The 24,443-nt window shown below is 47.4% G+C and overlaps 1 protein-coding gene across 2 annotated transcripts in view; it reads left to right on the forward strand.

Annotated features, from left to right (window-relative positions):
- Positions 1-18,402, forward strand: part of PRRX1 (paired related homeobox 1) — a 70,280-nt gene extending 51,878 nt beyond the window's left edge. The window contains exons 2-4 of one of the 2 annotated variants that reach the window (XM_037034906.1): positions 245-420; positions 5,927-6,108; positions 15,281-18,402. In XM_037034906.1, coding sequence (XP_036890801.1) covers positions 245-420; positions 5,927-6,108; positions 15,281-15,419 — 497 coding nt within the window. In that variant the 3' untranslated portion in view covers positions 15,420-18,402. Of the gene's footprint in view, positions 1-244; positions 421-5,926; positions 6,109-9,871; positions 9,932-15,280 lie in introns of those variants that run through there. The other variant, XM_037034907.1, reaches the window with a different exon arrangement.
- The last annotated feature ends 6,041 nt before the right edge of the window (positions 18,403-24,443 follow it).

Below are 24,443 nucleotides of genomic sequence, written 5' to 3' on the forward strand. Positions count from 1 at the left end.
TCAGGTCTGGCCCCCGATTTCAAACCACCACCAAGCACCAGAACTGCTGGGGTGCTTGGCACATGGACTCCTGAGCACCTCTGCTCACATCTGCACCCTAAAAGTGGTGTTTGGCTATGGTTAGCACTTTGGGAAAGATGTGAGCAAAGGAAACAGCACCGCACTGTAGATATGTGGTGGAGACATATGAATGGGGACTCCCAAAATGACTTTAGCTCCTTACCATCGGTGCCTTCTATTCCAGATGACCAGCTGAACTCAGAGGAGAAGAAGAAGAGGAAGCAGCGGAGGAACCGGACCACCTTCAACAGCAGCCAGCTGCAGGCTCTGGAGCGTGTCTTTGAGCGGACCCACTACCCTGATGCTTTCGTGCGAGAGGACCTGGCCCGCCGCGTGAACCTCACCGAAGCCAGAGTGCAGGTAACCCCAGCCTCCCCTCTCGGAGGCACGGCTCTGAGGACTGTTCAAAAACACGGTTGGAGGTGCCAGCTGGCGCTCGTGCTAATTAATCAGAATTATAAATGGACGACTTGAGGACAGAATCGGTTTCTCTTTGTGTTTCTTTTTTAGATCATTTTTATTGTAATTTTTTTCATCACAAGTTATCCCGCCTATACCCTCTTCCACCTCCCCCAGCCATCACCACACTGTTCTGTCCACCAGCGCTTTTTGGTTTTCACTCGGCTAAGTGACGCTGCTCCAAGCTGTCAGCCTGCTCTTTGAGTCTGTCTCTAATTTGCTTGATGGATTATTTTGTTCACTAGAGTCCACATATGAGTGAGATCACATGGTATTTGTCTTTCTCTGACTGGTTTATTTCACTTAGCACAATGCTCTGCAGGTCCATCCATGCTGTTGCAAAAGGTAAAATTTTCTTCTTTTTTTATGGCCAAGTGGAACTCCATTCTGTAGATGTCCCACAGTTGTTTTACCCACTCATCCACTCATGGGCACAGGGCTGCTTCCCAACCCTGACCATTGTAAACGACGCTGTGATGAACACTGGGGTGCACATATCCTTCCACGTTAGTGTTTTGGATTTCTCCGGATAAATTTCCGGAGGTGGGACCGCTGGGTCGTCAAGCAGTTCCACTCTGAATTTTCTGAGGAATCTCCACACTGCTTTCCACAGTGGCTGCACCAGTCTGCGTTCCCATCAACAGTGTGACAGGGTTCCCCTTCCCCCACATCCTCACCAGCACTTGTTTGTTGATTTGTTGATGACGGCCATTCTGACCAGTGTGAGAGGGTACTTCACTGTGGTTTTAATTTGTATGCCTCTGATATTGGGGACGTTAAGTATCTATTCCTATGTCTATTGGCCCCCTGTATGCCTTCTTTGGATCTCCGTGTTTCTTTAGGCAGCAAAGTATTTTAAAAACTGAAACGGAACGCCTTTCAGGTGGGGTGGGGGAGATCATGCCTCACTACAGATCTCCCTCCTCCTTCCCGTGTCCCAGCCTTTTAGATTCATGACATAAACACCGTCCAGTTTGGCTTTGCACGCCCCGATTTCAATACGAGCTTTAAGGGGGACGGGGATATGACCTCTCTGACCCCACCTCGGTTTTCCTCCCCAAATCTCGTGCAAACCTTCTGGAAACCTGTCATGGGAACACATGCTTGTGGACGCCGAGGGAATGGGAGAGGGACACATTAAGGGCATGCACTTAGGGACCTGCACGAAGAGCATTCAAGTGGCGATTTGGGGTTTCTGTGGAGTGAAGAAGGTGAGGGCGTGCCAAGCAGGGAAACAGAGAACGACGCTAACATTAATGACCTGAGACAAGCGATAACACAGCCCGCGATGAGCACTCATCATGGTCATGGAACTCACGCTCCCTGAGCCCTTATATGCCGAGTCCTGTTCTCAGTTCTTCACATAAGCAAATCTGTTCAATCCTCATGCCAGTTGGATGAGGCGGCTCGTATTCCTCATCTGACAGAGGAGGAAACTGAGGCACAGAGCAGTGCAAGTGTTGTGCCCAACGTCACATGGCTAGGAAGAAGCTGAACCAGGATCTGAACACAGACGCACAGACCCCGAGTTCCTGCTGTTAGCGCTACGGCCGACTCGGAATGTTTCCAGGCAGCACCCTGCTCCCTCTGGGATTGCCACCGTCTCGTCATCGTCCGCGTTGCCACTGGCCAGCTGCAGTTTTGATCGGGGCGGTGGGCCCGGGCTGCCTTCCCTTCCTGAAGAAATCACTGTGTGTACATCTGTGTTCAGTTTGGCTGGGAGGACTGCTTTCTGAACATCACATCCCTCTGGCCCGCTGGGGCCTTGAGGTGGGAGCTCTGTCTGTGCCATGACCGCGGAGTGCCAAGAGAGACACTGGGTGAGTTGAGGGAGAGGACCTTGGAGGCTCTCAAACTGAAGAGAAAGCATGTCAGAGTTGTCCTCATGGCAAACAGGGACCTCACCCAGAAGTGCTCTCCCAGAGACGAACAGTGTCAGTGACAGGAGGGGAAGTTGCTGGGCACTGTGGTGGCCCCCACGACAGGTTAGGGGAGGCATCCCATTACTGCTCAGGGATCCCTCGCTCAGGTGGGAGTGATCATGGGGACAAAACCCTGTGTTTGTGTTTCCACTCTCCCACCCAAAGCAGAACTCTGAGCTGAGCCTTTCTCCCTCCTCCTCCCCACGCCCTTACCGCAACTCTCCACCCACACTCTGTTTCTTCCCTTAAATCCCTTCTCCCCTCCAATCCCTGACACCTTTTACCGCCCCAGCTGGACCTGCAGTGTGTAATGAATAACTTTAGCCCAATAGTACCTGAAAGTACCACTTGTACTGGGGTGACCTGAACTGTAAATGAGGAAACCTGGCCAGGGCAGTGTTAGAAGTGGAACCAAAAATGTGAAAGAACAAAGCTGGGGTTGGGAGCTACTTTGGCCCCCTCGTAACCATCACTCAATGGCTTTCTTCTCTGCTGAAACCATTCTGTCTTCCCCCTTCCTCACCCTCCCACGTCCCCATGGGTTTCGGAGCTGTGAGTGTGTCACGTGTGAAAAGGCCAGGATGCTCCCTCCTCGACTTGATCCCTCCTCAGTGAAGTCTCACCCCTTCCCGTCTGAACCTCACCCTTCCTAGCCTGGTCTTCTCTGTATGCACAGCATTCATCATGATCGGACAAGCATTACACGGAGTGGTATGTGGGCCAGCTTCCCCCACTGGACTGTGAAGTTCTCTTGGCTGGAAGCCGTATCTTATCATCTGTACACAATTCATCTCTGTCCCTCTACTTTTCCCCCCTCAAACATTTATCAAGCACCTATTACGCTATTGGAACTGTCTCTGGGTTTCCGGGGAGGACTAAGACGCTGCCGTCCCCAAGGGACGTCACAGACTGGGGGCGGACAAGACAGATGTGCATATAAAATTGTTGTGATATAGTAAGATAATTCCTACGCCAAGGGAATGTTCAAGAATTAGTGATTGAATGACTAGTGAAACAAAAGGATCCGTGACAGAGCAGAGGCAGGAAGGCCCAAATCCACCTGGGAAAAAAGAGTCCACATCCAGTCAGCGCTGAAACGGTGCCAACTGTCACAGCAACCCTGAGAGTGGGTACTATTATCTTCATTTGACTGGGACACAGAGGAGCAGAGAAATTAAGTAAATGTCCAAGGACACATCTTTCAAGTCTTGTAGCCAAATGGAATTCAATGAAGCAGAAAGAAAGAAGGAGCCCCTACCCTTTGTGACAGCAGGGATGGAACTGGAGAACATTACACTAAGTGAAATAAGCCAGGTGGTGAAAGAAAAATACCATATGATCTCACCTTTAACAGGAACCTAATCAACAAAACAAACAAACAAACAAGCCAAATATAACCAAAGACACTGAAATTGAGAACAGGCTGACAGTGACCAGAGAAGAGAGGGGAGGGAATTGTAGGGGAAAAGAGTAAGGGTTTGCAAGAACAAGTATAAAGGACACCTGAACAAAAATAAGGGGGCTGGGTGGAAATGGGAGGGAGGTGGGGAGGGCTGGAGCTGGTGGGCTGGAATGGGAGTAAAAGGCAGAAAACTGTACTTGAACAATTAAAATAAAATAAAATAAAAATAAATAAAATAAATAAAACCTAAAGTCTTGTAGCCAATATTTTTATCCAACTCTGCTAGACTTTTAAGTCCTATTCTTTCCATGACATTTCATAAAGGAGGCAATGTTACAGTTGAAACTTGAAAGATACGTCTTTTGGCACCTGGACAAAAGGGACGAATGTCATAGGCGGAAGGAGCACTGGGTGTGAACACACATAGGTGGGAAACAACCAACCATGATGATAGGCTTGAGTCCGGGTAGGAGCTGGAAAGACGGAGGGCCAGGTGCACGGGGTCCACATTGTACAGGATACAGCTGGACTGGTGGATGCAGAGGTCATTCCTGAACAGTCTTCGTTCTATGAAAACCACTTTGATTTGATTCTGTGAGTGATGGGGAGCCAGTGGACGAGATCTAGCAGGGCTCTTACAGGATTATTTTTTGCATTTAAAATGATAACTCTATTAGCAATGTGAAGGGCACATTCACACAAAAGGGCCAGGAGTCTGCACAGCCAGGAAAGATGTGTCCAGATTGTCTTTGCGTACCTCCACGGGGCACCAGTGTCAGGGCACTTTCTGCAAACACTGCTCACTCAAGTTGTACAAACATCCCACTCTGTGACATGGGATTTCTCTCTGCCACACCTTGTCATGCAGTTCTGTAACTGCACCTAAAATGCTTGTTTTGTGTATTTCAGATTTACATGTCAGTCGTCTAATAGGCTTTGAATTGCCTATGAGCAAGCAGAGCCTAAGTCTCATCTCTCTGTCCCCAGCATTTAACGCAGTCTGCAACACAGCAGGCCATTCATAAGGGACTCTTGAATAAGTGGATGAATGAATAAAATTCCATGGTCATCTGCAGAGTTGTTGGATCAGAGTCAGATGTCCTTGAGCCCCAAAACTCAGCCATTTCTTCTCTCTGTGAACTTCAACAGATTGCTTAATCTCATTGAACCTGTCTCCTCAACTCAGAAACAGCAACAAGAAAGCCTAATACATGGAATTGTCCTGGTAACTAGAGGCAATGGATGCAATGTGCCTGTATAAGTTCCTCGCCCTGGCAGCACTTAGTAAATCACGATGCTGTCGGCACTGGCCATTTCCCTCCAGCCCTACAATTGAATGTAGTCCACTGAACTTCCAACCTTTGGTATCTTCATTTCTGTTTCACAAGTTTCTCTCTAGAAGGTCGGGTGCTGCCCTGTCCGTGTCCAGTGTGTCAGAAATGCTGGGACATTAAGCCATGATGACAGGAGCAAATCCTTAGTTCTCTTGCCCCTTGGTGGCAGTGTGTGCCCCTCAGAGGGAGCCTGGGAGCTGTGTTAGCCCCCCGCCCATCCCGGGGACTGAGTGCACTCTGTTCAGTGGCTGCTCCTCTTCTCTGCTGCTTCTTCACTCTCCAAACACTTCCTTCTTAAAGCCTTGTCACAGGGTCCACTTTGGGGTGGACAAAAAATTTTCTTTAAATGGCCCATAAGTATTATGAAGTTTTTGCATTTTGAAGGAACTTGAAAGATGTCATCTTCTCTGTGGCAGTCATGCAATGGGATTTTTCTTCTATTATAATTACAACAGGGATCATACCCCCTATTTTGCTAGTTCGTGGGTTGGTCACGGACCTCACCCCTGGCCTCCTGAGACCCGGAAGCACCTCGGGGGCCTGTCGCACTGAGTCTTCGCCCTCAGAGCTCTGACACAGCCCCCAGGGCGGGGTCCTGGCAGGTTTCTGTTCTCGGGGGAGTGCCGGGCCCACTCAGGGTCTTCCTCAGGAAAGCATCGTCTGGTGACATCAACCAGGACCTCACTGGTGTAACCTGCTCTCCTTCTTTCTCTCTCCTGTACCCTCTTCTCCTCCCAACCACCTTCCAGGTGTGGTTTCAGAACCGAAGAGCCAAGTTCCGCAGGAATGAGAGAGCCATGCTGGCCAACAAAAACGCTTCCCTGCTCAAATCCTACTCAGGAGACGTGACTGCTGTGGAGCAGCCCATCGTACCTCGTCCTGCTCCGCGGCCCACCGACTACTTCTCCTGGGGGACGGCCTCTCCGTACAGGTGAATGACTGGCCCACCCCCCTTGCTCCACTGCCACACGTTTCGCAGCGCTCGGGCACGGTCCAGGCTGCTGGGGCGGCTGGCTGCCATTGCTTACTGGGTTAACCTCTTCAGAGACATTCAACTTGCTGACATCCCCAGATTTCCACAGGAGATTACTAGTTGCCCCCAGGAGCGGGGTCTGGGGCAGAAGAGAGGGGGCAGGCCACCTGCAATCTCCTCTTGGACTCAGGAACTCTTGCAAAGGTTCCAAAGATGGGGAAGAATCTAAAAGAAAAGTCACTAAAGCTATGCTCAGAGTCCCTCTTGCAACCATTTTGGGACAGAACTTTATTCCATTTCTAAATTTAGGATAGATCCATTTTGCTACGCTCAAGTAGGAACTGCGTTTGTAGGGCTCTAAGTATAGGTCCAAGGGCAAACTTCACAGTGATACTGATTTTGAATTAAGATGGATGGATGGATGGATGGAAGGAAGGAAGGAAGGAAGGAAGAGGGAAGAAGGTAGGGGAAGGACAGAGAGAGAAGGGAAGAAAATCAAAGATCATTTTGATAGCCACAGTTCTTTGTTAGTAGGTGGGGTGTCTTATGATCCAAAATACCTTCCTATTCTATTGCTAATCCTTATCTACTTATCTGAGGTTCTTTGGGGGTCAGTTTGTGTGGGTTTTTAAAAGTATAAAAACAATGTATAATTTACACTAAACTTTTATATTAAAAAGGTGAATATTTTTAAAGAAGCAAGTAACAGAGTAATGTTTCAATGTCTCAGAGAAGCTTTAAGCTCCATTTACGGTGCCGTTCAGAGCTACAGGTTGATGCCAGAGGGAAGGCGTGACACAGGTGCCTAGCACACGGTCACCAATACAGGTGCCTTGCTTTGAACCTGAATTTGGATGCTCTCAGGAACCAGATCAGGGTTATCTCTGGCTGATGGCAGTGGAGAAAGAATCATTTACAAACTCACTTATTATGCTTTGGTTACCTTTTTATTGTGAAAGCTAACTAGTGGCTTAAAGAGATGTTTTAAATTAATTATAGGAGAGTATCATCTATTATTATCACCTAGTATTATAGGTGATGTGGAACTCCTGGGGTAAAATGCTCCACTTGTGAAACGCAAATATTTTTCAAAAGTTAATTGCTCCAATCAAAGGAAAAGGCCTCACCTAAATGTTCTTTGTGTCCCAAATCAGTTCCTTGAAAGGAACACCATAAATGCATTTGGAAACCTCTTCTAAATACCAGCCTTGTGAAATTAGCCTGAATTACTTTGGTCTTAGCACATAGAGACCCCCAGCACAGGAAACTGGAAACTATTCTTGCTCTCAGACCTGGTACACCTTGCCAATTTCAAATGATTAGTCATGTCTTTATGCCCCATTTAAAATTTCAGACTCCTCTCCCACAGGAGTTACTAGAGACACGTCACGAAGACTATCGCAAAATCCCCACTCTAGTATTGCAAGTATGGGAGGACGGCTCTGTCTCTCCAACAAACATCGATAGCTCACACGTAGACTTCCCAAGCGGCTTGGGAAATGGACGCGGTTCCAAGCTTGATGTTTCAAGGTCTCTGGTTTGAATTTGGTCACAACCAGGAATTCTTGCTCCCTTTTCTGCCCGGGTCCTACATCGGAACTTCTCATACCAGCTCTAAACAATCCAGGTGGCTGGCCAGTGGTCCCTACCAGTGTGAGGCTGAGGACAGTCCGCTGCGTGAGCGGGGTTGAAAGCCGACCTGAATTTATGTCAGCTAGATGCCTGAACCTCAGCAGAAGTTCCAGCCCTGGGGCCAGCACCATATGTGTCGTGTATATGGGCATCTCACTGAAATTATTAACGTGCAACTTATCTGTGCCTTTTGGGGAAATGTTCAATTTTAACTTGAAAGATTACGTAGAAACATTAGATACATTTAAAAAATACTCATAATTCCACCATCTTGACATAACTAGTTTGCTTACTTTTGCAATTAGAGTTCAATATTTTATATAGTGTAGACTTAGTGTACATATTATTTTGTATTCTGCTCTTTTCATTTAAAATTATATAACCTAGTCCTCTTTGCTCATTTCACGGTATACTTTTATATCATTTCTCTTTTAGATACAGAGTTTGTAAAAAAAAATAATTCATTAAAAAGTTCATAGAATCTGATTGTTCATATTCTGTATGAAGAGTAAATTAATCTCCAGATATTAGTAGAAAAATGATGGTTTGAAACAATAATTTAATCAATAATAATGTTTTTGACCCAATGTTGACTGAAGTGTTTCTATTTTGATTAATTTCTAAAAGTGGCAAAAAGCTTCTGTTCTTTGGAGATTTTCCTGCTATGTTTAGACCCCAAATACTTTCTGATTTCACATTTTGACGCTTGATAGGAAACACAAGCCTTGTTAAGGAACTATACAAGAAAGACGAGTAACGAAAAGCAAAAGCTCTTTGTGTCATGGAAAATGACTCACCACGTCTGTCAGTGCTGTTACGTCGAGTTAGTCACCTCGCCTGTGACATGCACTAAAAGGCATCTCTCCTGGTCACCCCTTGGAACGCTCCTATGTGTTAGCTCTGTCCTTGCTATGCTTCCGAAGAAGAGACTGAACAGTGGCTCGCGTGCCAGCCTTCGGCAAGCAGAATTAGACCCAGTGCTCAGGATCCCTGTTTCTGTCCCACATTGAGGATACCTGGCCATATTTTCGTTTAAATGAAACCTGGCATAATGTTGAAAACAGTGAAAAGGAGAAGACTGGGAAACTCTGGAAACACACCCTTTGGAGTCAGGGTCTGCTTCTGATTAGTGAGACATGCCTGGAGCTGAGGTCCACCTTCTGAGGTGTGTGGACATCCATCCCCTCGGGATGACGCATGGGGCCTGGCCATGCCACCCAGGGACAGCAAGCAGATGGTTTTGTTAAGCAGGACAGTTTTCTGGCTTCCACGGCTCTCTGGAGAAGAGAGGAGAAAACCAAGGCTCAGAGCACTCGTGTGCATATGGTCAGGATTATGAGATGGGAAATGGCCAACATATTTTTCTGGACCTAGAGTGGTGGCTGTGTAATTTATCGTCCAAACCACGATGCTTTTGAGAGGGAAAGGGGAGTGCTATTAGTAATAACACTAGGACAACAGGCATTGAATGGGGATTGCCCCTGGCAAACTGGGACACAGGGTTCGCACTATTTTAGCCTATCATGGCCTTGTTCATTCCCTTGAGCTTGTGAGAGGTGATGCTGTCAGGCAGGCAACTGAGTCACCAGAGGGAGCCAAGCACGACCTCACACCTGCACCTCTGTCCCAGCAGGCTCTTCTTTATCTACCTGCAGCCAGGCAGAGAAAGCTTGTTTCGGGCACACATGCCCACTGTTGAGCTCAGAACTGTTTTCCTTAGGTGCAAATCACACCAGCACCGGTGTCATGAAGGCTCACTATCTTGTGGCCTCTGGGTGGCCCTGAGGGACCACGTCCAGGAGCCTGGACCTTTGTTGTAGAGGTGGCTGTCTAGCACCTTTCCCCAGAGACACCCTGTCCTATAGGAGGCGGAGAATGGCCTGGCTCGGCAGTCTGGGTCTACAGGACCCTGTCCAGAGGGCGGGCTGGGCTTCTAGGAGAACTAATGACCAGTGAGGGGGAGGCTCGCTTTCTTTGTCCACAGTTTCCCTCCTCCTCCTCCTCCTTCTCCTCCCCTCCTTTGGTCGTGGTCACCAACATCTGCTGAACGCATTTGGCTCATTTCTCCCTTTCACACTTTCAAAAATAGATCCTCGTCCCTCCCAAGATGTTGTTTACACGAGGGACTTCATAACGGATTCTAACGGAAGACACTGAAAAGGTAACTTGTCAGAGGGGGGAGGGGTGGCTGCTGGGGGCAGGGTTTAAGTGGGAAATATGTGTTCGAGACAGTGGGGCTCGCAGTCCTAGCAATGAAAGCAGGGAGGTCCTTATGTGGGGAGACCTTTGGAAACCAACTGTGGCTGCAAGGAAACACGGCCAGAGCTAAGGGAACTCTGCAAGCCTAGAGCAAGGATCCTGAAAATTACTGCACGTACGGATTGCCAGGGACCGTGTTAAAATGCAGCCGCTTCTGCGGCTCTGACATGCACTCACGGGATGCCTGACTGTGGACACTTGGGACAGACTTGGAACAGTGAGGCTTTACATGACCGTAGGGGCAGAGGTCAGAAGAACGATGTCCTTGTCCTCAGGCCAGTTGGATCATCTATTTCTTACATAATCTGAGATTGAGCCACTAAAGTTTTCCTATGAACTGTCTCCCCAGGATGTTTGGAATGGGTAGGTAAGCAATGTGCCCTTCAGAAAGGATGTAGGAAAACCACTGAGACAAGGGGTGGATGCAAGGCTTCAGATAGAATGCCCTGGGAGAAAGAAAAGTTAAAAATGGCAAAAGGCTCCTTGAACACCCAGTGCAAAGAAGGGTCACCAATGTTATAGGGTCTGAGTGTGTGTATACATTTTTAAAAGTTGATTTTTTAATTTTAAAGTTCTGAATTTTAACAACGATTACTTAAATCACAAAAGGTCACTTCCAAAAGGATTTATGGGGTCCCTCTCTAAGACTACATTTCCCTAGGAAAACTCACACTGAATTTTCTTAGATGAAGCAAGTATGCCTCTGTTGTTCTCGCACTGACAAATGGACAGAACTGAGAGATGGTCTCCAGCCTCCACATGTCACAGACGGAGGAGTCGTGACAGCCTCCAGCTCTACAGCCTTTGAGAACACCCTGAGCTGGGCAACACTAGGATCTCAGAAAGCACACAGATGTCTCAGGCTAACAGATCTGTCTTTGAGGTGGAATTCTCAACAGCTTGTCATCGTTTGTCCGAAAGGGCCAAAGAGAACAACACAATTAGAGCTGAAAACCCAGTCAGGTGTTCCTGTTCCCCGCACTGTCCTCAGTTGCTCTGTGACCTGTGGGCCTCGCACTATGGGCGATCAGGAGGCAGAGGGGCGGGGTCCTGGCTGTGAAACTGGACTGCGCATAGCAACCCCGGACTTCCTCTGTGTGCAGCAGTCATTGTAACGCCTTCTTCCTCACGGCCACCTTTCAGGGCAGGCTGAAATCATCAGAGCTGACTTGTCCCCAGGGAAAGCGGACCTCTGCCCCTGCTGGTGGCTAGCCCGCTGCTGTGGATGGCGGAGCTCTGTCTGTTCGGCATCTCCAAGTAAGGGGGTGGGAGATGTGCCAGCTCGCTTCCACCACTCCGTGCGAGGCTCCGTGTAGACTTGCTGAGCCAGTCGATGGGATATGCACATTTCTTCTTCATCTCTAAATCGTTGGTGCACTGGATTTGGCAGCATAGTTTCTTGGTGGTGGACACAAAAATGTGACGTTCCTAACAACGAAATGGAAATGCTGGCACATCCTGTTACAGGAGTGCGTGTTTCTGACTCATAGAGCTGAGACCAGGGCGTGTTGGGCAGCAGGCCCTTGGTGTGGTCGTGTGACTAATCAAGGCAAATCAGCGAGTTTCCCTTTCATCTTTTTGTCCCAGGAAGCTTGATCCTATGTAGGAAGGAGTGGCCACTTTACGTGGCTTGAATGGTCCTAGAAATTCAGTTGAAAACAGCCTGTCGCCCTCTGTGGTTTCTGTCCCGTGAGAAAACACTCCCGGGTTTCGTTTCTTTGCCTACCACAGAGCATCGGAAGTTCTGATGACATGGAAAACAGGTGGTTGTGAACAGTCTGACTGGCAGCCGCTCCAGCTGTGTGGCACCTGTTGTCCTCTTGTGAGCGGGTCCCTTCCATCGCACTTCTAACGCCGTGTTTAAAGCATGACTAAACTGCACCCGGAGGACCCGCTCACTAACCCCGTCCACGCTGAGCTGTAGCTTGTCACTAGCACATCAAAGGACTGCCCCCTGCTTGCCTACCTGGCATTTTTAGTTCAAGCTAAGAAACGAAAACCATGCCCAAGTACTCAGGGGAAACCAACTCATGATTCTTTAGTACGTGTACAAAATCTCACCGCAGTCTCTACTTGTACAGTTAGATATTCAAAACATTTGATAAGAGGTGGTGAATTGAGACCCTCTTAGTTTATTTCTTATGCCTATGCACTGCTGGAATAATTTAGGTCAATTTTTGAAAGTTTCTAGCTTTCCTGAACATTTGTGGAAGGAAAATGGTGTCACTTGCCAAGCTCCGAGCGAACTACGAAACTCACTCATGAACATCGACCCTTCTTCACCCTGTGGCCCCACTAGTTTGAGGCCTCACTAAGCCAGCGGTACCCTGCAAACAGCCCAAAGTACAAGCAGACAGGATGCTGTTCCCAACTCTGCTAACAGGCTGCCATGTAAGGCAGGGTATCTCAGCAAAAATCCAATCTCCTGTGCAAGACAGAACCCTAACATCTTGTCACCTGGTTTTGAGATGGGAAGTGGGGCGGCATTCGTCTCCTTTGCATTGTGAATATCTGGCCTGCGTGAGTGAGGGAATTCCAGTGTTTCCAAGACACCTGTTACCACATTGAGTCTTGAGAGCAGAATGTCATATGATATTCATAAACCATGCAGAAACTACTGCAAAAATAGTTCTGTCACAGATACAACTGAAACCACAACTATAGTGATTTCAGTTTTGTCAGTGCTTTCCCAAGAAGTTTTAGTCTTCTGTTTTAGAAAAGCATCCAATTTCCTTCTTGGTACTTAACAATTAACACAGATAACTCTCACCTCCAGCCTCTCTCCAGCGCATTTCAACAGCTCTGTGCATTTCAAGGCTTCACTCTCTCACGGAGGCCTGGTTGGGAGAGCCTGTTGATTTTGTGATCTATGACGTAGGTACATTTCCCAAATCCAATGATCTCTTTTCTGACCAACTTAGATCTTTGATTTCTTGGAAAACTTAGACTTTAGTGTATCCCAGGACTTCCTTGAGTAGAAGACTTATGGATTTGCATACATTTCTGGCAGGTTCTTGAAGGGAAGCATGCAATTCATATAGAAATTAAATGATTATTAATGTATGTGAGTTTAGAAAATAAATGGAATTTGTTGGTGTACTATAAAGAAAAAACAAACCTGCTCCATTTTAATGGGTTGTTCTGATCACTTACTGCTAATCGAAACCTATCCTAACTGGGGTCTCCTTTTCTGCCTCTGTCTTTGCTAGATAGTGGTGGAAGTGGTATTCTATTCTATAAGTCTAACCTGCATTCATACTTGTTCAATTCTTTCACTTTAAGAGCTACTGTTGATGGATTTAAGGCCATGCAATCACCAGTCCCTGTTTTCGTCATGTCCTTTCTGATTCTTTGCATTCTATTAGGACAGCAAAACTAACAGGAAAGAATTGCTCCTAAGGATAAAAGCATATTGGTGAAATAGTTTTAGGAATCGTTACTCACAGCAGGATGACAGAGAAAAATGACATTGAGCTGGAATCAGTTTAATCACACTGTATGCAGACATTTCTTAGTTATTTATCTGTTCATTAAATATGTTACTAAACGCCAAGCATGGGGTGGACAGGAAGTGAACTCTACCTGGGGAGACAGCGGTGATCAGGGCAGCTATGATGTCAGATCTTACATCTGAGGATGTAAGTTGAGGAACTTAACTTACAGTTGAGGAACTTAACTTACAGTTGAGGAATTGAAATCAGTGCTGAAAGGAAAAGTACAGGGAGCCATCAGAGAGCCTGACTTTGTGTCTATGGTTCCGATCCTCGATCCACAGCTGGGTAAGACTGAAGCAGGCAAAAATGACACACAGGGACCTTTCCTAACTCTTCTGAATCTTCTTGCTTCTGCCATCACTCACACACACACACACACACACACACACACACCAGTGCTATAAGGGTTTTTAATTAAGAATGTGTATTCCCTGAAAGACCTGGTGATCTGGGACTAATTGTATTTCTTCAAGCTACTGTTCCTGGGTTAATGGCTAGTAACGGAGCTGTAAGAGGCTAATGTGGGTCTTGACCACAAGTCTTGACGGTGCGGTGCCCCAGACAAGTAGCAATGACAGAGTCTCTCTGTATGTACAGGAGGCTCGGCTCTCCCCCTTTCTGTTCTGTCACCTGACCCCCTGAGCCACACACTCCTGTGTGGCCGAAAACGCTGCACTGGAATGCAGGCAATGGAAGGCTGCATGTCATTCCGTTTGTAAGTCTATCTCAGTTGAAAGGGAATTTGCTAATCTTAGAAACAAGTAGAAATATTTTCATTTAATTAAAATGAGTTCCCTTTTAACTGTTTATATAAAGTAATGAATAATTTGCATCCAAGTCTAAGAAGCCACTCCTTTTTCCTTTAAGAGAATTTTACGGATGCAAGTAACAGAAAACCACCAATTGCAAACTTCTTCCCAGTGGTATTCCTAGGTCTTAATTACCATCTCCGACAGCGGGGCGCAAAACTCCAGGTTTTCCTCAGCAACACGGACAGTGAGAGCAGGCCGGGAATCCTGACACCGAAGCCTTTGCTAGTTTATCTAGGAGGCTGAAATATTCCAAACTTCCTGACACAAAAGGCAGTGCCAGAGCTACTCCAGTCCTCTTGAGAAGTTAGCAAATCAAGGACAACTGGGACGGGAACCTCTGGATGTGGCGACGCTTGGTACTATCAACGGGGAATCAAGAGCGGCAGAGAAGTTACCTTGGGCCGGTTAACTGACTCTCTGAGCACGGTATTTCAGATGGTGTTTATTGATCACCTGAAATGTGTTAGAATGAAAGCTTCCCTGAGTGAGGAAGGCAAAGTGCCCCTTTTCAAACGCTGCTTTTTCTCCTTTATTGCTCCTGCAGGCCAGGGATGGAGGCAGGAAGAAGGATTAAACCGTCCTAATTGGTCAGCTGATCACACACCTGCCACTCAACATAAGCCGCTTTCTCCTCTCACCCCAGAAATAAATCGTGACTCACTGTATCCAACACAGTGAATGCCCCTCCCCAGCCCATCCCTTGGTCCACTCCCCACTGCTTTCCCCGCCCCCCACCCTTCAAAATGCGACCACCTTTCCCCAAGGGCCCTAGACTAACAAAAACACGGGGCTGTAAGGGACCTCAGAGGTCATCTAGTCCGACCCGCCTGCCCCACTGGCCCCCATCCTGAGAGTTGCACCACCTGGGGCAGACTTGCCGCTTCGTGAAACTAATGCCTGTTGTTCTCCCCGCTCTCTCCTTTGTCCCTACAGTGCCATGGCTACTTACTCTGCCACATGTGCCAACAATAGCCCTGCACAGGGCATCAACATGGCCAACAGCATTGCCAACCTGAGACTGAAGGCCAAGGAATATAGTTTACAGAGGAACCAGGTGCCAACAGTCAACTGAGGAAAAAAAATAATTAAACAGGCCTAAGAAGAAATCCAAAAAACCATAAGACACCTATCCTGTTCTGTCATTTCTTCATCTGCTGGAAAAAAATAATAAAAGCAAACAAACCAAAAAACAGAACTAAAATATTGGGACCATGGCAGAGAAGAGCAGGAGAGGAGACAAATGCAAACTAGTTAACAATCACTCCTCCCCCCCTCCGGGACCCCCCGCACCACTCGTCCCTGGGGGCGTTCATTTTGTCTTCCCTCCCATCCGTGCTTTGCTTCATATACTCCAAGCTTCTTCAGTGGGGTTCAGCCCACCCCCCCATGATTGTATGGGTTTTTAAAAAGTCTACAGCAGCCAAAGAAACCATCTATACATATACTCTGAATAACTGCCTATAGTCTCCTCATTGATGTGCTTACACCTCGGTGCCTTAACCCGCCTTTCTTCCCACTTTCCTGTGCAGAGAAGCTCTAGGAACTTCTGAAAGCCAAAGCCTTTCTAAAGAACCTGTGCCACACACGATTCCCTTCCTCCCTGCCTCCACCTCTGCTGGCCTTGGTAAGGCCTCTCCATCAGCTGCTGCGGGGGAAGAAAAGCAATCCTGTGCAACAGCTGGTCGCTGGCCTGGCCGGCTGGTTCCAAGCAATAAGCTCTGGACCGAATCTCTAGATTTAAGCTCTAAGCTATCAATAATATCACCGTGACCCCCATCCTAAAAATCACCCCTCCTCCAGTTAAAGATATTTGTTGCTTTTCAAAGATTTGCTGTCACGGGCTATTTGCTAGAAGGAATATTTTTCATTTGAATGAGGGAGAGAAATGTCTCTCGGAAAACCAAGACCGAGTTGTGAAAGGCATGGCCTATCTCCTTGGTGCCTTTGGGTCATTGGGCGCACGCCTCTATATACACGCTGTATATATTTATATATTATATATCTATATAAAATATTCTCTTGAGCTTGAGTTTGCAGTCTCTCAAACACAACAGAACGTGACTTTTCCACCGTCAACGCTGTTGCTAGCTCCACAGTCACGAGACAGTTGATTGGGGATCTCGTTTCCTTTCTTTCTCTCCACAGAATTCTCACAAAGGCCACAGAGCAAGGGCTAGGGCAGCTGTTGGAAAATGGGGCTCATGTTCACATTAGGGCTTTCCATTAATGAGAAGCGATGTGAGGCTGTAGGAATGTTCTTGAGCTTGCTACCTGAACTTGGGTGCAATGCTGATCCATCCTGATCTCTCATGGGAATTGCGTGGTGGGGGCAGCCAGGAAAGCCATTCGGCCAGCTGCCTTGTTATGACTCAACAGAAATCTGAAAGACACATGTGGAGGTGGAATACTTCAAGGTTTGTCTAAGTTTCAAAAAAGGCAATTGTGGGCTCTTTTTCTTTTCTATTTTTGTTCAAGTAAAGTGTAGTGGCTAGGGCTGGGAGCCAGGACTGACCTCTCTGTTTCTTTCTCTTTGTTTCCAGCTGGGCTTTTGTAACTTGTCAGGTGGACTTGACCAAACCATATTATCATGTGGTGCCTCAGTTTACCTTTTTGTAAAATGGGTTTAACAATACTTACCTACCTCACAGGGGTGTTGTGAGGCCCTATTCATTTGCTCCTTCATTTTCCCCTGTATTCTCTGCGTGTCCAGCACTTTGTAGCCATGGGGAAAAGGGGACTAGGAAAGTATTCAAGGCTCATGGAAGGTACGGTACTTGGAAGCCTTGTTTTCTAGCAAGAAAATGCTGCCTTGCTGTAAAGACTTAGAACTTTCGCATTTGGAAATGGAAAATAGGTTTATATTTATAGACCTCTCAGAAATCACATCATTTGACCAAAGAATAATTTAAGATACACAGAGCAGACACATTTTTGACTTACATTTTCTTCCTGACCAGTTTGGTTCTAGTAATTTTAGTTGTCAGTGATTAAGAAACTTGAGATCGATTTTGGCCAAATATGTCAACTTTGAGTGACAGGCATGGAACTTGCTGTTTAAGATGCACTGTGAGTGCATATTTGTTATGTCCGTTGAGTTAACAGTACTATTTTTTTCAGTCAAACAGCCACCAATCGGAAAATGTATTTTGAATGTTGATTCTGTACTTTTTTCTGTAAGAAGAAGGAAGCCCACTTTGCTCTTGTCAACCGATTCCCTGTTCTCTTGACCTACCACTCAAACACTTCTTACCAGACGGTTCGTGTAGGCTGTCTGCACAACACACATGACGAGCTTCCCAAAGGGTCCCCAGGCTAATTCTTTTGCCCCAGCATCTGCTATAAATCAAGTTCTAAAGGAACGGCGCATCCTAACAGATTAAAACATTCTTTGCAAAATCAGTGCAATCCAAGAACTTGGTGAGCTTTGGGAGTCTGGGGAGAACACCTAAAGAGGATTTGTAAAGAGTGCAGGGAACAGAACTCACACATCAAAAAATTTTCCTTGGTAGGTGGGCAGTCTTAGAAGAGAGAGTCAAGAGATAGAGGGTCATGCGAACCAAAGTGATCTGAAGCCTCTATCCTGACATCCATTTCAGAGGTGAACAAAAAGCCTGAACCCGTAACCCCAATGCAAGGTGAAGCTGGGCAGTTCTATCCACGGCCTGGGCAAGCAGTGTCGGGAATACCGCGGAGGATCCAGCGCCGGGTGCCCAGAGGAACGGGCACTGTAGGCGAATGTACACCACAGGCTTCTATTATCTAAGCACTTGACCAAGAAGTCTGCCCCGGGTAGAAGCACTCAACGTCACTCACTGATTGCTGACTTGCTGTAGGCAGGGGTTCCATATATGACTTGGAGGAGTAGCCTTCTGGCTCCTGAGCCAGGCATCGACAGAGGGCATCAGGGCCGCAGAGCTCAGAGGCAAAGCCCTGTCACTCGCCATCATGATACGCAGATAGAAAAGCATACAAACAATCTGCATGTGTCCCCAGTCCCTCCCAAACAAGATGCTGATTTCTGGGGGACATGGCAGGTTAAATGGAACCAGAAGAGGGGACCGAATAAAAAAGGGAATGACATTTTAGGGTATAAAGATCTCATAAGAAATGTAATATGTAAATTATATCTTGCTTTATGATGTAAAATATACATTGTTTGCGCTAGAATAGAAATGATTTCTTTTCAATAAAAAGAAAGAAGGATACCACATGTTGTCTTTTGTTACATACAGTTGAGTATGCCTTTTCTCTTTGAACTTCAAAAACAGATCAGTCAGAATCTAAAGTTACATTCAGAGTAAAGTGAAGGTGACAGAGACTTATAAACAAGAGAGCTTTTTATCAGAGTGTAATATTATTTCCTAAAAATGAAACGAATCTAGTGTTCCTCAAAAGCAAAGACAACGGACAGAGGGGAGGGTCCATGTGTTAGTGCAACAGGGAGGTACAGGGAGAAACTCCCAAGTATTTAGCTACTTTCCACTAACATCTTTATCATGTACAATACCAACATCATATGACAAAACAGACTTCAGAATAAAGAAATAACAAAGCCAAATTTCTCAAGCACCTTGTCACACATAGCACTCGGTATGCAGGAATGCGGGGAGTGGGAAACCCAAAGTGGGAGGCACAGATTCTGTTCTCATACCAACTAAAGTCTGTATAAAAGGTAACTCTGGCATGAACAAATGTGTACCATAGCTCAGGACAGTCAGTGTGTGAAATACCACAGATGGTGTAGATGGGGAAGGAAGGAAGCACTGTGGGCTGGTGTGGGCACAGGAACTTGAACTTCAGCCACCGGGATCCAGGCAGGAGAAGAGGAGGGCGTGGCCTTCAAGTGGGAAAGTGGGGAAGAAGGGATGAAGGCAGAGACACAGAAATGGGGAGTTTGTGTTCGGGAACCATGGCTGACAGGATGAAGAGCGAACTTTGAAGCAGAGTGGACAAAAACCCTGGAAATTGAGGTAGAGGCCTCATCTTTCAGGAACTGGGTGCCAGGCAAAGAAGTGCAGACTTTTCCTTAAGCCATAGAGATCTACTGAAAATGACTGAGCAGGGGGAAAAAAGGCATACCAAAAGTAATTTTAGCAGAATTATTATGGTCAAAGAATGAAGATAAATTAGATCCGAACAGGAAGTGTAAGCAGAAGAACATAGAAAGGGCACAGAAAACAAAGGCTGGAGAAGGAACATGTTGCAAAGAAAGAATCACTAAAACTTCATGGCAGGAAAAGGAGAAGAGCGTCCAAGTGCCACGGGCTTGGACCCTGGGGCCCAGGAGAATGAATCACTCACAAACATGACAAAAATCAACAAAAGCAGGAGAGACTCAGTTACAGGGGATAATCATTTCAGTTTTAGATGTGTCGTTGAATTTGAAAACCAGAATGGAAGTATCCAGGAAGCGAAGATACAAAAGCCGGGCTTGGAACCAAGGTTAAGGAGGGACAGAAGTCTAGGATTCACCTTCAAGGAGGTGACACCAAGAGGGTACAAGTTCTTCCGGAAGAGCGAGCATCGTTGTCACTCAGTAATGATTCTGATAAGTGGCTTTTGGATGCGGTTTCCGCCCAGGGAGGAAAACTGGAGTTGGAAGAACATCTGCAGTTTGGAACCCGGCTGCCAAAGGCACTCGGCAAGGGGCTGTTTGAAACCTAGGGGGAGGGTCATCTCCTCCGTTATCCCAGAGTTAAGACAAGAGGAGTTTTCAAAAAGATGGGAAGGTTGAATACACTCAAGTGCTGCTGAGTAGACCCATCCCTGGGGATGGGGAAAGGCCATGGGACCCTTGATTTTTCTACAGAACGATCTACCAGAGTGCTGGGGTGAGGGGGGGGGGTGTCAATCACAGACAGTGATGGTAAGAATAAGGGCTTTAAAAATGGAAACATGGACTACAGACCACTTGCTTGAGACTTTGGGCATTGAAGGCTTTTTAATAAGGATTCTTTCAGCTGCAGGTGGCAGAGACCTGTCAAACTGGTTTCAGTCACAAGGAGCTTCATTTAAAAAATACAAGGACACCCCTCTGGGGGTCCCAGAACCTGGAATGAGGCCAACACCCTCAGACCAGGCAAGGTGCACACACACCCTGCCCTGGGTCCCACCCACACTCCCCTGACTGTGCCCCTCCCCTGAGCAAAGAGTCCACGAGGCCAGCTGCCTGTTCCCATCAGGAACCTGCACCCTTCATTGCAGACAGTCTTTCAGCTACTTGGGATTTGGAATTCCTTGTCCAAATGAACTGGAGTCTACTTTGGGGGCCAGACAGACCTCTTTTCCTGAGGTCACTGGGTGCAGGTCACAGATGTAAAGGGACCTGCATGTGATGCAGTTGCCCCCTGCGTACGTTCCTCTGGTGCAACATGGGGCTGGGGCGAGAAGTGTGCCGGCCACAGGTTTGGGGTGGGGTAGACCCTGGAGGGCTCGGTCGGACCCTCCTGCACTGTCATGCTCTGCAGAGAGACTCAGAAGAGTCCGAGAATTCTGGGTCATGCTAACTTTTCAGGTCCTTACAAAGGCGTATTCATTAAGGAAGGGGGGTAGGACATAACTCGTTCAGCAGTTGCAAACTCGACTTACACAAGAACTCACGGACAAAACTGCTGTCACCCATTCTGCCACCCTGACACTGGTCTGGCCTCTCGGCGCACCAGTGACATGCACCCCCTAGAAAACCTGGCTTGGCTGCCTTTGACTCCATTTCTGGAGATTCCGTTAACCAGAATCCAATGCCAGAAATCTTGTCGAGTCATACTTCCTGGGCCTGAGTCCATCTGGCCCCGTTTTTCTCTTAGAAACGGGACGTGCAGCTTGGCTCCTCCCTAGGAGTCCAGTGTGAGGGCTTCCTCTAGCCTCCTGCCCAGGACAGGCTGCAGAAGAGTTTGGAGCAGAGTTAATCTGTCCTCAGTCCCAGGCTGCACCTCGGTATATTGTGGTCCACAGTAGACGAGGGTTGAACACCTCGCCGTATCAGGCCTGTGGGGAGGGGGCACAGCAGGGAGGTTGAAAGGGGGCTGAGAAAGGAAGCGTATACTCCTGTCTCTGGGTCCTCTTAAGCCCCGGGGCATTCCACTGTGTTTCAAAGCTCCTGACTTTGCTTGAGAAAGGGAAACCCGTTTACATTTCACAGGGTTTGGTGTTGTCTGACTAGCAGAAGTCTGGAGATCTGGCACTGGGTTGAGATCCACTGGAAACACTTCGGGTCACCTAGTTTTAGATTTGAAGGCCTATGATAAATAACACTTTCCTATCAAGTTCTGTATTTCTATATTGCCAGGTACGTTGCAGTGGCAAGTAGCAGAAACTCAGCCAAATTCAGTGGAGATGGTTCATTACAGTGGACTTACTAGGTGGATGGGAGGTAGTCACAGCAGGAGAGGAGGAGCTGTTGGAATCAGGGCAGCTCCGGAACCTTGGTGCCGAAGCCCAGACTCGTGTCTATGGGCAGGTTTTTTCCACACAGACTCACATCCATTAGGCTTCGGAAGAAAGAGCTGAGAAGCAAGCTCCTGTTAAAGATACACTGGGAAGGAACTCTAGTATCCTGGCTTGGTTGGAGTACACCAGCGACCCAAGCACCGTGCCCTGGGGGTGGACGGGTCCTGAGCAGTCAGACCAGGGCTGCCTGCCTGTGTCAGGCACCACTTGAGCACAAATGCCACTCCCCTTGTCCCCACCCCTGGCTCTAGTCCCTGCTGCAGCACTCAGTCCTCAGGCTATTTCCACCAGACTGGCAGCCAGAACCTCAGCGAACCAACGGATAAAGGGTTCCCACTCCCATCTATGGATACAACACTTCAGTCCCCACAGCAGGGTGTCCATCTTGATGACACATCCTTGGGTTGGCTTCCCCTTTTTACCTTATTATTCCCCTGGCTCCTCATTCCTGTCCCATGAAATCATTATCCAGATAAACTACCTGCATGTCAGGCATTACCACCAACTATGCTTTCTATGGGACCCAGCCTAAGATAAAGCTCTATTCTCTTTTGCCAGGGGCTTCCTCACCAAAGCTGTGTGGATTGAGTAGTGGGGACCTCTCCTTCCCAGAAGTAGAAGAAGGAGAAATGAAGGCAGACAAAGATAGCACACATACTACAGTGCAAGGAGGAAGAGAGAAAGCATTTTTAACTGAAAATTGTTTTCCATCTCAATGGTATCAACTGCTTTTTTCTTACAAATGCTTCAGTGTTTCAATTGAAACCCTACCAACTCCTTTCCCCCTTCTTGTGGAAGAGAGAACTTGCATTCGGACAAAGCCCGTGTACTCTCCTGGGCACACAGGTATCCTTCAGTACCCAGCATCCCCTACAGTGAGATGTGCTCTTGGGACTCGTTTCTGGCCAATGGAGTGCAAGCAGAGGTGACCCTTGATCACGTCAGCCCTGGTCCTGGCTCCCACAGGAACTGTTCCTTGTTTCCCCGCATCTGCCTGACTGATCTGACAACCTCTGATCCACTCTGGGAGCCACGTGTGAAAGACAGAAGAGTGGCCGACAACCTGGGACCCTGAAAAGTGACTACGGAAGGCAAAGCTGCCACCCTTGGTGTCCTGGAAACACCCTTGAGCGTCAGATGACAGAAATGAAGTTCTATTCTGATGAACTATTGCACGACAACATCTCTGCGTTATCGCAGCTCAGCCCAACCCAATACGCCTCCTTTCCTTCTCTCTTTCCCTTCTTTGTTCCCTCCCTCCCTCCCTCCCTCCTTCCCTTCCACACTCCCTGCATTTCAAGATCCTTCTGCAGTTCATGGACTTACAGCTCTCGGGGATCACACATTCTTATTTCCCACATTGAACATTTAAGTAGTATAATATATAGTTGATTGGCATCATGCGCCCTTTGGATGTTATAATTGAATGTTGTAATCAATAAATATTAACACTAATATTTCAATAAATTAACACCTGACACCCCAGAGTTCTTGCAAAATAGCTCAAAATGTTATTCTAGTTATAAAAAGAGAAATCTTAAAACACAGATAGCCAGGTCGTTCTACAAATTGAAGGCATCTGAAAACTGTTTGTGCAGGCCCATGTTTCTCTCCTCCACGCGCCCCCCCACCCGGTGTATCAGCAGTAGAACGAGGAGAGCGGGACTGCACGGCAGAAGTCACTCAGGCGTGTGCGCAGGGTGCTTTGCGGTGACAAAATGTGGGAGACCAACGGAACGCCCGTCAGTTGGAGGACAAACAGACTGGGGTACATGCATACAATGGAAAACGATTCAAGAATAAATGGCCACACACATGCCCTTTGATACCTCTCAGACACATAGCTTTGAAGGGGGGGAAATAAACAAGTTGCAGAAGGATATATGTCACTTTATATTAAATGTAAAAATGCACGCTGTACAACAGTGAGTTTGATGGTCTCAGGCAATCTTCAGACCAGCCTGTGGTCGGGCCTGCTCGGGTCTGGTTGAGGCTGAACCTGAGGGAGCAGGGCAGCTGGGCCTCCAGAAGGCGTTGTCCTCATTCGCTCCGACCCAGGACTACGCAGGACCTTCCGGTGTGGGAATGTGTCCCTCCAACCGTCCGGGGGAATGTGCTGTGCATCCCGACAGCACTACTTTCCTTCAGGATCCTTTAGAAAAGTGAACCCAGCTTGATTCACTGAAGCCCTGTCTGGGGTTTCTGAGTAGTCCAAGCCCTGCTGAAACTCACTGAGTCCTATGTGACTTTGCTTCCCAGAAAACTGTTGAATGGATGCTTTTGGAGGAGAGAGAGAGAGAGAGAGGAAACATGGCCCTAAGAGGGTAGGATGTGTTCATTATGCCTGTTTAAATGATCAGGATGATCAAACTGGTGGATTAGAACATTCTAAAGTACTTACTCATCTCCTTCTTTGGAAGCCTTTTGCAAATCAGGAAGCTCACAATGACAGGAGCTCTGCTCTGCTGTGCCCTGCTGTGCTGGGTGCTTCGTCCTCAGGTGGGTAGCTAGAACACTGCAAATGTCCAAGAGGACATTTGAGTGCACTTCTCACTTCCCAACAGAGAACACACAGTGGAATCTGAGATACCTAACGATATAGTACCATCGGATGTGGTTTCTGACTGGCTGAGTGACCAGAGTCAAGGAC

The sequence above is a fragment of the Sturnira hondurensis genome, unplaced genomic scaffold (assembly GCF_014824575.4).
Source record: "Sturnira hondurensis isolate 20B ecotype Veracruz unplaced genomic scaffold, ASM1482457v3 Scaffold0022215, whole genome shotgun sequence".
Classification (NCBI taxonomy): Eukaryota; Metazoa; Chordata; class Mammalia; order Chiroptera; family Phyllostomidae; genus Sturnira; species Sturnira hondurensis.